This window comes from Callorhinchus milii, unplaced genomic scaffold (genome assembly GCF_018977255.1).
Source record: "Callorhinchus milii isolate IMCB2004 unplaced genomic scaffold, IMCB_Cmil_1.0 Scaffold4, whole genome shotgun sequence".
Lineage (NCBI taxonomy): Eukaryota > Metazoa > Chordata > Chondrichthyes > Chimaeriformes > Callorhinchidae > Callorhinchus > Callorhinchus milii.
The window spans coordinates 23,293,594-23,306,993 of NW_024704745.1; the positions used below are offsets into that span (position 1 = coordinate 23,293,594).

Below are 13,400 nucleotides of genomic sequence, written 5' to 3' on the forward strand. Positions count from 1 at the left end.
AATCTAATATAAAGTAAATACTGAAATCTACATCGCATATTGGATCCTTTGGTTGCAAACATAGCTGCAAAGGGTACAGCTAGAAATCAACACTTATTTACACAGCTCCTTGGAACATTCTTTTGATGTGAAAGGTATTATACAAACGTAATTTGTTGTTGTTAAACCGGAAAGTTTAGTAACCATTTGTCCTTTTCAAAATAAACTGGACAAACAGCAGGAGCAGGTCCTGCCTCAACACCCCCCTTTTCGACCATGCCATACCCCACCCGACCTCAGCTCAGGTCTGATATGCTGTCCAGCGCCTTGGGACGTCCTCCCGACGTGAAGGGCGCTGTACCAATGTAATGTTGTTGCTGCACAGCCCCAGCGCTGAGCTGTCGTCGGTCACGTGACGGGTACATTTGCTCTCCTGGAACGGCCGCGACGTCACCTGCACGTCACGTGACTGCCAGGTTTGTCGGTTGGAGCAGTGAACCGCGCAGCAGTACCGGGGGGGGGGGGGTAAAGAAACTCAACAAACAATTACAGACCATCGCTTTTTGACCAGATCCAACTTCTAATACTAAACCTACTGTTTGATAATAGGGTAATGCTGCCTTCACTTAGGTCAGGCTTCGTCGAGCGTCAAGGATGTTTAAATTGCAGTGACTCCCCGCCCCCCCCTCACGTTGCAGACGGTGGTTGGTGCCGGGTTTTTGCCCATCTCCGACACGAGTGGCTGTTTGTCAGTGACGCGGCCCCAGAGAGGAGAGCGGCCACAGAGGCAGAGAGAGAGAGGGGAGAGAGGCCACAGGGGCAGAGAGAGAGAGAGGGGAGAGAGGCCACAGGGGCAGAGAGAGAGAGAGGGGAGAGAGGCCACAGAGGCAGAGAGAGAGAGGGGAGAGCGGCCACAGGGGCAGAGAGAGAGGGGAGAGCGGCCACAGGGGCAGAGAGAGAGGGGAGAGCGGCCACAGGGGCAGAGAGAGAGGGGAGAGAGGCCACAGGGGCAGAGAGAGAGGGGAGAGAGGCCACAGGGGCAGAGAGAGAGGGGAGAGAGGCCACAGGGGCAGAGAGAGAGGGGAGAGAGGCCACAGGGGCAGAGAGAGAGGACACGGGCAGAGAGGAGAGAGGCTCACAAGGGGAGAGATAGAGAGAGAGAGGCTCACAAGGGGAGAGATAGAGAGAGAGAGGCTCACAAGGGGAGAGATAGAGAGAGAGAGGCTCACAAGGGGAGAGATAGAGAGAGAGAGGCTCACAAGGGGAGAGATAGAGAGAGAGAGGCTCACAAGGGGAGAGATAGAGAGAGAGAGGCTCACAGGATAGTTACGTACAGGGGGAGAGAGGAGAGAAATATATACACAGACGTACAGGAGAGACACAGAGGGAGAACCGGGGGAAAGAGAGGCGATACAGAGCGAGAAATCCAGGGGGAGACAGAGAGGAACACGGAGGCAGAGAGAGAGAGAGAGAGCCACCGAGAGGCCATTACCCCGCACACTCGCCCTCGACATGTCCACTCCGGCCCGGCGGCGGCTGATGCGCGATTTTAAACGGTAAACGAGCCGGGGTTTGTGATCAAATGAACATGGCGGCGGCGCCAGGCCCGGCCCGGCCCGGCCGCTCGGGTAACTCCACATCCCACAGCTCGGCCCGGCGAGCAGCTGTGAATAACGGGGAGGGTTAGGGGCCCGTCGGGTTGGGGTAGAGGCCGGGCCTGGGCCTGGGCCCCCGGGGGGAGTGGGGGGGGAGTGCATGTCGCGGCTCCTGGCGATGCCCCGGGTCAGATGCTGGTGTCTTGTCCCCTGTCAGGCTGCAGGAGGACCCTCCGGCCGGAGTGAGCGGCGCCCCGTCTGAAAACAACATCATGGTGTGGAACGCAGTGATTTTTGGGCGAGTATCCGATTAAATACCATACACTCGGGAATTACCACGACAAAAAAAAAACCGTTGCCTGCGTGGTCAGAGAGGCGACATGTGGAAGCTTTTACTGCTCATTATTATTATTATTATTGAAAACCCCCTCCTGAAAGCTGCGTCCCTGCACTGACATGTCCCGGGTTTAAACGCACTGGAATATGTCGTGTGGCTGCCCAGGTTGGCCCGGCCCGGCCCGAGGCTCGGCCCTCACTGTGTTGGTAGTTGAAAAGTTTAAAATTAGCATTTTTATTTTTTTTTATCGAAAAGTGATCAGGCGCTATATCAAATGCAAGGGTTATAATTATTATTATTATTGTTAAACGGGAATTCGAGTAGCTCAGGAGAGAAGTGCTAGGTTTTGTGGGTGAAGGGAGGGTTATGCTGCCCCCCCGTTGAAGTTGGGTGTCGGTTGTTCATCAGTGATCTGACAGTTAGTGGTCAGGGTCTTTTTTCATTGAGGTGAAACTAATAGCAAACCCTACCGTTGTCATAAATTGGGGGTTCTTTTTCTGAAGTTGTGGACGGAAATTGTGTTTAAAAATTGAGTTTGTAAACCAATTCTCCTAGAATTGATAAAGAAAATTCCCGTATTATTGCCTCAGAAGGTGCTATGCACAAATGGATGTTCTGGAAATCAGTTTGGCTATCTGTCACTAAATTCTGTCACGTGGAAACAGGTAACTCTGGGGCACATGTCCCAGGAATCTATTTTTAAAGGTGTGATAAAATGACTAAATAAATCAGTCAGTGATGATATAGCCACGTGAATCTTTGTGGTTCATTTGAATGTTGAAATTATGAATTAAACTTAAGACTAAATAAATTTGCCAATGGTAACTAGTAAAGTACTTTATTGTTGGATGCGTGTAAATAGAGGTAACAATCGTTCAGTGTGTTTATTGCTGTTGTGGAAGTAATGTATTTTTTTCCTTTCAGACCTGAGGGAACCCCCTATGAAGATGGTAAGTTAGTTCCCTTCCATTTACCATGCAGCTGACTAATGCATCAAACTATAATTATTTTCTGAGAACTGTTTTAAATGGGCTTTGTCTTGTTTCCTAACTGTATAAAGCAGCAATTTGAGGAAGTCACTCCTGTAATTAATTTGTTAAAATTAGAAGTTAAAAGGAATCTTTCTCATTGGCCTGTCCTCTTTGAATTCAGCTGAGCGGAAAAGTATATGGTAGCTGAAACAGTGAATTCACTGCTTCTGGACTTCTCCACCACCTTTATTTTGAGGAAATAACACAAATATTGGTGTAAACCACAAGTTGAATCTTTGGAAATGATGTTTGTGCCAGGGGACTAGTAAATATTATTCCCTATCCAAAATGGGAAAAGGTTAAAGTAGAGAATTATACGTCAGTTAGCATTAACTGAATTGTGGGTGAACTTCTAGAAACCATAATACAGGGATAAAATGTATTAACATTTAGAAGGGAAGTCATTGATCCTGTAGATTTGTATAGTGACTATTTTTTGAGTTGGTCTGTGAGATAGATAAAAGAAATGGAGTCGAGTATATATTTAGATTTTCAGAAGCTAATTGATAAGGTGCCTTAACTTGGGAAAGCATATTTGTGGGGTTTCAGCGCTATGTTTATATAAATCATAGGCAGACTGTTGAAAAAAAAATGTTGAAGGTAAATGAGTACATTCACAGATTGGCTGCATGTAGATAGTCAATGCCCGAAGAATTTGTTCAGGGACCACTTCTGATTTTCCATTTATATCAATAGTTAGGCATAGTAACATTTAAAAAATCAATCATTTTTAGCCAGTTAGGTGTCTGATATGTGCAGAAATCCATCATCTTGTTTAAGCGTATCCAAACCAGATGTTTCTCATATGTTTGGCCCTATTCTGGGTTCAGTGAAATGTGCATTCTTTCCTTGGAGAATACATGCTGTTTACTTGAGTCCAAATGGTATTAGGCACAGGTTGGCAATGGACCCCAAAGTGGATTGGGGCATTGTTCATTTAATCAGCTAAAACCACATATAATAATAATCTTTGCATTTGATATAGGCATCTTCTAGATGTCTCAAAGCGCTTCACAATATATTCTGTAAAGTGCTTTGAGACATCTCAAAAACGTGATAAGGCATTATATCAAATGCAAGGATTAGTATTATCATCACTGGACTGGCACAGAGGGTTGACTTGATTCGGACATTCTATTGCCAGGTGTGTCACCTTAGAGTCAGTTCAGCTCCAAGGATACTCTGTTTAACTCTTTTTGGTCAGACAGATGTCTGATACATGCGGAAACTTATCACCATGCTTAATATCAAAACCAAACAGAGTTTCATGCATCCCACCTATACATGGAAATTCCCAAGATATTTATTGGAATGCAGTGCACACACTCTCCCTGGAGGGATTCATCTTGCTTATCTAATTCCAGAGAGTATTAAGGCATACGTTGGCAAGGACTAAAGCTTGGGGATCCCAGAGTGAGCATTGGGGTACTGGTGGAGTCGAGAGCACTCTCTGGCAACCTTTGCCAGTTGCTTGTCCAGCTTGGTCCACTCTACCCATTTGGGCTTTGGCTTGCAGGGTTAACAGGAACCGAGTGGAAATAATCCCTGCCCCTAACTAGTTGGTATTTTCAAGTCCTGCTGATGAATCAGGATGTCATCACTAGTATCCTGGAGTACCATGGACCTACCTGGCTCAGAATCCGAACTACCAAGACTACAAAGGATTGGCTTAATTCTGACATTCTATTTCTAAATTTGTCACCTTGGAGCCAGTTCAGCTCCAAGTCCCGCTTTCCTTCCTCTCACCTGTAGGATACTAGTCAGGCATTTGACATCTGACAAGTTCAGGTTTAAGTCTGTACTGGGTGGATAGCAGATACCAGTAATACTGGGAGCTTCCTGGAGAGCAGCCCAGCTGAGCATGAAATGTGTGAGAACATTGCCACCATCTTCTTGCCCACAGCTCGGACATGCATCCCTACCTATTGAGCGATGGTTCCATCAGTTGGACGTACGGAGCTTGAGCAACACTTGCTTACCTTTCTGGATACCAATCAAGGTGGATGCCAAGCCCTGCATGTATGAGTGTGTTTACAAACTCCAGAGGTGGTTTACATACTCCAGGTAATAACCTTCCAGCATCTGTTGTCCCAAGCCATCAGGGTGGGTGGTCCAGGGGTCCAGGTGCATTGCAGCATACCATACTTGCTCAACAGTAACTGCTTAATCCAGGTCCTCATGTGACAAATAGTTGTGTCTGCCATTAAGTTGACTGTGTTTCCAAGGTGCTCAGCAGCAAATTGTTGCAGGCTGGAGCCATGTTGTTTCAAACCAAGCTGGAATCAGAACCATGGAAAGGTTACAACATAGAGTCAAGGATATAACCGGGGCAAGAGGTTATATTTAAGACTAAGCTTTGAAATCAGGCCTGCTTGTTTCGTGTATTGAAGAAAAATCAGAACGAATCTGATAAATGCTTCGAGATGCTACTCCGCATGAAGGATGTTATATAAATGCAAGTTACTGTTGTAATAAAGGTCTTCAAAATTCTGAAGGACTTTGAAATTGACACTATTAGGACAGTCACCTCAAGAGTTTGGAGGGAAAGGCCAAAATAAATGTTTTCGTGCAGAAAGAAGTTTGGTAGAATATTGAATGTTTTACCACAAGAAGTTATTGAGACTGACATTTAATAGGGAATTGAATAAACATTTGAAGACGAAGAATATAGAGTGGTACAGGAGGGAACATGGAATAAAGATTTGAATAGTTAACTCAGTGGAATAGATGACATCAGCATAGGCTCGATGGGTTAAATTACCTGCTTCTGTGCTAAAATTTCTTTGAAATAAATTTCTAGTCCTTTGTTGTCCATCCTCTTTGCCTTTACCTCCTCTACAATGATTGAAGGTCATTATGGGTACTGAGCGGATTCATGAGTATCAACAACTGTTTGAGTGTCTTGCACATCTTTGCAGATGCTATTCCTACAGTTGCTAGCTTGGTTCGCACCAAGATCCTTCTGCTAACTGCTTCCAATTCTGTGCAATGTTGAGTCGATCTTGAGAATGCTCAGAAGTTGAGAGTCAAATCTGGATCTCTAATGCAACTTAAGGGTACTGAAAGTTTTCTGTGATTTTAAAAGGCATCCTTCCTTATGCAGATATGTGTTTGTGTGTGGGGATGTGAGCAATGGAGTTAAGTTGGTGTTTATGGATGGTTGAGCTAAGGATTCCAGTGAGGAGTGCATTAGAAAAGTCGAAGCAATCCAAGCACATTAATAATTAATGGATAAATTTGTGCATCAAATGTGTAGCTGCTGTCTAACGCTTCACTCTGGCAGCATGAGACAACATTTAGAGATTGGTTATAGCAGCCATTGTTCCAGTCAACATACAGTAGATGACTTTGTGGGCAACAGCAATTAATGTGGAGGCATCATTTTTGAGGTAGGTGTCAAATGGAAGCTATGTGATTGGGAGGTTTATGTGGGCACCTAAAATGATAGTGGGACTGGTATTTACTCTGGCGGGGAAGGGAAGAGGTAAATAAAATAAATTCTGATTATCTTGACATTGTCTACCAAAAGTGGTCCATTAGAAATCTCCGTAGCTACTTTTTACATTGATGCAAGAATGTTTGAACCTCTATTAATTTTTTGACACTTCTGGGGGATGGAATTCCAGAGGTTGGAGGCAGAGTGGCTGAAGGCTCTCCCGCCAATGGTGGGGCTGGTGGGTCGGGGAACGTGGAGCAGGCTGGAGCCGGCTGAGTGGAGGGAGCGGGTGGGTTGATAGGGGATTAGGAGGTCGCAGAGGTAGGGTGGTGTGAGGCCGTGGAGGGCTTTGTATGTGAGGACCAGGATCTTGAACTGGATCCTCTGAAGGATAGGAAGCAAGTGGAGTTGGGCGAGAGTGAGGGAGATGGGGTCATGGAGTTTGGTGCGGGAGAGGACATGGGCTGCAGAGTTCTGGATTATCTGCAGCCTGTGGAGGGAGGAGTTGGGAAGGCCGACAAGCAGGGCATTCGCGTAGTCGAGCCTGGAGGTGATGAAGACATGAACAAGAGTTTCAGCGGCCTGACGGGTGAAGTAGTGGCGGAGTCAGGTGATGTTACGGAGGTGGGGGAAGACAGAGCGGGTCATGGCTTGAATGTGGGGGAGAAAAGACAGTTGAGGGTCGAACAAGAAACCTAGGTTCCTGACTGGCTTGGTGAGTTTTAGTGTGCAACCATGGAGGTTGATGTTGCCAGAGCCTGAGGCACTGGCGCGAATCAGGAGGGCCTCAGTCATTACAGAAGTGCCAGTGTTTGTTACTCTTTGAAACAATTTTCTCCTTTTCTGAGGACATTTGACTACTTTTTCCGCCTCATTCACAGTAACTTTTCCGCAAGTGTCCATCATGCATGTGAATTGTGTGTGTAGACTGTTCATTTGTAGGGGTAAGAGAGGGAGGGCACTATAGACAACTTTAGGGTAAATTTCTTCCCATCCCCCTCCCTAGCATGAAGCACTGAAACTAATTCTAGTACACCTAATACTGTCATGGCTAAGATTAGCTAACTCTGCACAGCAATTCATACCTAGCACTTTTCTAGAATGTATTGCTCAGCTTTCCACTGGATAAACTTGCTGAGCCATTGAGGGAACCCTTGAGTTAGTTAGTCTTAGTTAATTCACAGTAGAAAGGTTTTCTCTCATTCTGTACTTTCAATGCCACTGTCAAGTTTTGTTTTGTCCTTTATCCTTCTGAACTCTAATACCTGATTTTTATTATTTTAAGGAAGATAATGTTATGCTCCTTCTATACGTTTCCCATTACTCCTGGAAAAGAGGTCAGAAAAAAGATGGGATCAAAGAACATAGTACCTGAAATGTGAAACTGGGGAAGGGATAGAACAAAATGGAGATAAAATTGTAACAAAAGCTGTATCATTGTTTCAGGCAGCCTGCTGATCACTGGGGGACATCGGATAAATTTAGTTAGTTAATGGTAGAACTCGTAGAAGTTCACTCTGCAAGTTGATACATCATTTAGAAAGAGGAACGTGGATCTAGGCTCAAGGGTGACTGACTTCAAGGCTGTGGAATAAGGGAGGGTCTGTGCTTTGATTAAAAGTTGTGCTGAGTTTAGAATTACCAGATTGAAAATAGGCTTTGAGTAAATAAATAGAGCCAAACAAAGGACATGTGGAAGGTACAGTACAAGGGGTTTGCAAAATAGTAATGTAGCAAAGATCATTCAGTCTATCCATCTAATCAGCTGTGTAGGTCAATGTTCTGATCCCAAGTGTCGTATTTCTGTTCGACTGTTAAGTTTGTAACTGATCTCTGTTCTCTTAAGTAGGATTCTGTTTTTGCTTTTTTGAATACAAGTGAGTCAGTAACAGTCTATCCCATATGCTAACCATGCAAATGAGACATAGTGTATTATGTTTCTGCACAAAATCATCTTTGTATGTACTGTATTGCTCGTGCATCAAATGCTTGAATCGTGTGTAGAATTATTTCCTTCTAATAGAGCAAGATGGGTTTTCACAAAGCCTTTTTATAATTTGACGATCTCAGACCCAGAGAAATTGCTACAATGAACAGTACAGTAAAATAAAGCTTCCTGGATTAAAATAATCACCAATTACTCTTAATAATTAATTGCTCATTCAGATGATTTAGAAATAATTTACAGTGAATACTAAGTGGTAACTATAGCAGTAAATTAAAAGAGTGAAACAAATTAAAGTACTAGGAGAGTATGACATGTTTAGCATGTTGGAAGGTGTTGAATTGGAAAATTAAAGATTCCTTGTTCTTGGGTTACATCTGCAGTTGGGATATTCTGGATTGAAAATGTTGGCATAAACCTGAAAGGTGTGATAACGTAATGGGCTTTCTTTAAATTTACATGTGTGAAGTGGCCATTGTTTAGTTGCTCACTCTTAAATACAGTATGTAGCAGTTATTGGTACTTGTTTGATTCTGTTTCTGGGACTGGAGAAAATCTGGTTCACAGTCGAAATAGCCTAAAAAATTCAGGGGCATTTGAAAACTACCTTTTGCAGTTTGGATAGTTCCAAGTACTCAGAATTTAGTGGTTTCCTGTGTTTTTGGTAATTCATATCTTTTGTCTCACTGAAAATACAAAAAAAAGAATATGTGCTCTTGCATCATATTGTACAAATAGCATTTAATGGATTTTTCAGTTCTAATGAGATAATTTAAACTATTTAAAGAATTAATGTCAAATATATTAAAACATCTGTGTTTGAAATATGTTCTTATTTTGCAGGCACTTTCAAGCTAACAATAGAATTTACAGAAGAATATCCAAATAAACCTCCCACAGTTAGATTTGTCTCTAAAATGTTTCATCCAAATGGTATGTATTTTTTTAAAAAAACAAATCTGAATAGTATTTAGGATAGTAATGTAGTGAAGTAAGATTTTATTAAACTCATCCAATTGTAGGAAATGCAAGAAGAGAATGCATATCCATGCTGCTTAATCACGTAGAGGAAATGCCGCAAGAACACTGCTGTTTTACATTTTAACTAGTTGGACCTGAGGTGCACCTGTCCTGGTATATCACTTTGGGTTTTCATTCTTACTATTGTTGCAAGTCATTCTCCTAAGAACAGTAGTCCTATAGTCTTATCCTTTTTTCTGCAGTTTTTGCCAAACTTCCAAACTCCTATCAGCATGGAGCCAGGATGGGGTGCTTCTGGCCCAAACCAATTAGAATTGATATTACATGTAAACTGTTTGTTCGGCCACATTTAAATTTGAAACCTACAACAGTCACTTCCAGTCATCTTGGTCAATGTTGGCCTCTAGATTTGCCTTGGATACTTTCCAGTGATTAACTGACCATTCCATGTATTGGGAATCTCACTTTCTGAAGGTTAGAACTTGCTGCAGGCTTTACAGTTCATTATGAGTATTTGAGGTGATTGCTGAAGAAGACCGAATTGCATTATTTAATGTTGAATACTTTATTGAGGTCACAAGAATTGGACTTCTTGATTACTACACAACTGAATAGGTTAAACACAAAAGTTCTTAAACATATAATGTAATAATAATAATTTTTTAATAATTTGGCAGATACCTTACTTGCATTGTATTCTATGGCACCATTTATAAAAATCATTGCATTGTATTTACTGTAGTGCCTTGTGTTGTTGAACATCTCAAATGCTTCATAGGAATTTACTGCAAAGTGGAGTGGCTTTATTTGTAGACTAGTAAATAAGCCAATTTGCATACAAAAGTGTCCCACAAACCTCCATGAATTGAATGACCAATTTTATCTTGGATTGTTGGAAAGGACACGGGGAGAATTTCCCTTATCTTTTCAAATCGTGTTATGGGTTCTTTATCGTCAACCTGAACAGGTTTATTGTCTCATTCGAAGGACAGCCTCTCTGACAATCCTGGACTCTCCCAGCATTGGGTCAAAGTCTCATCTTAGACTTTTTACCTGGAGTTAAATGATCCAAGTAAAGAAGATAGAAAGCAACTGGAAAACACAATGTCCTCCATACCCACCTAGGACTTGTTTGTCAGTTAGCAACTGGATTTCCCACACAATTTATGCCTGGCTAGATGGGAGAGACTTTGCAGGAAATTATCAGCATAGGTTTGAGGATATAAAATTTCCTCTGGTTGGAGTGCTTCTTGCAGAGGTCCTTCTGGCCTTAGAGGTGCAAAAAATGTTTTCAGCGGTAATAAAAGAGTTAATTTAGGCTAGATGAGATTTTGTAATGAGATATTTCTCTCACTACTACTTTGTTCCCAATAGGACAAAGTGTTTCTTTAGCAGATCAAAAGATCTTCAGAAAGAATCATGGCTTTACAATGAAATAGGATTGTCACAAAAAGTGCTAGGTGTTAAAATGTATAGTGAGTCAGCTTCCAGAACTAATTGTGTTTGGCCTGTCTTCAGTGCTTGTCTGTAGTGACAGGTTGCAGCATCTGTTTCAGTACCTAAATCTTCTCAGAGCTGAGGTCTTTAAAAATGAATGGTAGCCTTTCCCTTGTGTGCTGGAGTACCAAATGATTTGACTAGCCATGATAATTCCATTGAATGTTATAAAAGAATAACAAGCTTGTATGCATGGTAATACAAGTTGAAGTGCTAATTCCAGCAATGGGTGAACAATGCATATTGCACACATGAAACCATTTGAATACATTCAGAAAGGAATAAAGTAAGAATTGGCCATTGCTGTGTTTGGTATGCTGTGTTTTATGTTTTTAAATGTTAATAATCCTGAATCATGTAACCATAATCTTTGTTCCAGCAGTGTGAAATTTGGTTCTACTATTCCCACATTTTATAAAAGATTTATTCTTATAACCCAAGAATTTGTTAAACTGGGTTAGTTATGTAAATGCTCTTGAGTTCATAATTTATTGAAAAATAGTGTTAATGTTTGCTCTCTTTTGACATCTTAATAATTTTAGACATGGCAGACCCTTTGCTTTCCAAATAAAATTGTGTAAATTGTGCAACAGAATGTCATAGCTCAGTCCTGTAGCTCAGTGGTTAAGGCACTCGCCTCGCAAGCGAGAGACCCGAGTTTGATTCCTGGCAGGTTTTCTTACTTCACACGCCACTATTTACCTGGCAGTAAGTAGGAACCCGGTTGTTAGTTGATTGGCGGATCGCTTCTCCGAGGATAACAAATATAGTCAATTCACTTTGCAGTATATTCTGTGAAGCGCTTTGAGATGTCTAGAAGACGTGAAAAGCACTGTAGCAAATACAAGGATTATTATAGCAGTGCTATTCTTCTGTAGTATAAGAAGTATTACAATAATGCAATTTAGTTGCTGTTGGAATTTGTTTTCCCTGTATTTATTGGAATTATTTGCTTTTTTTAGTTTATGCAGATGGTAGCATATGTCTTGATATTCTACAAAATCGTTGGAGTCCAACTTATGATGTATCTTCAATTCTTACTTCAATACAGGTTGGTGCAATAAGTCTTAACAGATCTATGGATTATATCAACTTGTATGTAATTCTAAGGATATTCATATTTACAGCCACTCTTTGTAGCTCTATAATAATCTTCATCAGAAATTATGTAGTCATATGAAGATTAGAAGCAGACTGTGGGTGACTTATGGAATTGTTTTTATTGCCACTAATGTTGTTAATTTTTTTCCTTCTTTCCCTTCTATTAGTCTTTATTGGATGAGCCTAATCCAAATAGTCCAGCAAACAGCCAGGCTGCACAATTGTATCAGGAGAACAAACGGGAATATGAAAAGCGAGTTTCTGCAATAGTAGAACAGAGCTGGAGAGACAGTTGACCTGCTGGCAGAAAGGAACACTGTTAATGTTAATGTCCTAAAAGTTGTGGTGTTTAAAGCACTTTTTTCCTTAATCGTGCTGTTTTGTCACAAGCTCTGGCACCTCTTGCACAGAGACGATCATTACTCAAGAGTTTGCATTCACTACAAAGTAGTGTTGAATGTAGTAACTAAACAGTGGGCAGTTTTTTTTAAAAGTGTTTTTCATTGGTTTAATTGCAATTTAGTTATCGGTGCTATAAGCAACAGCATTGATATACCTTAGGTTTTACTTGCTGCCATAGTGCATACCAGTAAATGGCCATGCTGTTTAATACGACTGTTCACTTGAAGGTAAGCCTTGCAGGTATCAGTTTAATCGCTGTACATCATATGGTATTTTGCTAAATATGAACAGCTGGGTGCGGGGAATAATTTGCTTACTTCTGTGCTGTTGCCATCAAAGCAACTAATATCACACAAGATGACACTTTGTTTGGTGATCAATGTTAAACATGCTACAATTGGTGAAATGTTTTTTTTCTTGCATCCTTACTCAATATCAGTCTTCAGGAGGAGGGATAGATGCATTTTCTTTAAAAAAAACAAAGTGTTCCCAGAATTTATAGGTAGCACTGCCTTTTTAGGCCAAAATGTTGTGCATTCATTCTGCAATGTTGTGGGCATACTTTTTCTTTTTGCATGGAAAAGACTTATCAACTGTTCTGTCTTGTTATTGAATACATTTTGCTGTATATAGCAAACTTTTAAAAGGATTCAGAATTTGCACTGGTGATTCTTGTCAAACTACATTTTCTCACCACTTGTGAATAAAACGTAACCTTATTAAAAGATTGAATGTAGCATTTACTTTTTTAAAATTCATATTGAATTAAGAACTGAATTGGAAGTTTGGTCCTTTAGAGGTTCAAATGTAGGTTTAGCAACAGATATTTAATTACATAGAATTACACAGTACATCAAAGCCCAGAAACTACCCCATGCAGGTGTTTATACAACAAATTAATTTCTATAGGGCCCTTTACCCGGGTAGTGTCTTGTGCTTAAACTGCTCCTTATCCTCTACCCCTCCTAATCCCCTCTCATCCCCTCTATGCACCTCTCCCTTATATATTTTATCACATTTTCTTTCAAATATGTTGAGGTTTTTTGCTTCAATCATAGCTTCCAACAGTGAGTCACATTTTCATTGGCCTCTGCAT

General features: G+C 41.4%; 1 protein-coding gene across 1 annotated transcript; it reads left to right on the top strand.

Annotated features, from left to right (window-relative positions):
- Nucleotides 1–1,317: 1,317 nt before the first annotated feature.
- ube2al (ubiquitin conjugating enzyme E2 A, like) lies at nt 1,318–13,029 on the top strand. Its single transcript, XM_007891771.2, has 6 exons — nt 1,318–1,535; nt 1,792–1,872; nt 2,836–2,861; nt 9,167–9,256; nt 11,764–11,852; nt 12,070–13,029. The coding sequence occupies exons 1-6, from the start codon at nt 1,492–1,494 to the stop codon at nt 12,196–12,198; spliced, it is 459 nt and encodes a 152-aa protein (XP_007889962.1). The 5' UTR covers nt 1,318–1,491; the 3' UTR covers nt 12,199–13,029.
- The last annotated feature ends 371 nt before the right edge of the window (nt 13,030–13,400 follow it).

Bases quoted from the DNA above. Each gene is read 5' to 3' on its own strand.
- ube2al (XM_007891771.2), top strand. From the start codon at position 1,492: ATGTCCACTCCGGCCCGGCGGCGGCTGATGCGCGATTTTAAACG. The intron at 1,536-1,791 runs GTAAACGAGCCG...GTCCCCTGTCAG, and splicing joins CTGATGCGCGATTTTAAACG to GCTGCAGGAGGACCCTCCGG. The intron at 9,257-11,763 runs GTATGTATTTTT...TGCTTTTTTTAG, and splicing joins TAAAATGTTTCATCCAAATG to TTTATGCAGATGGTAGCATA.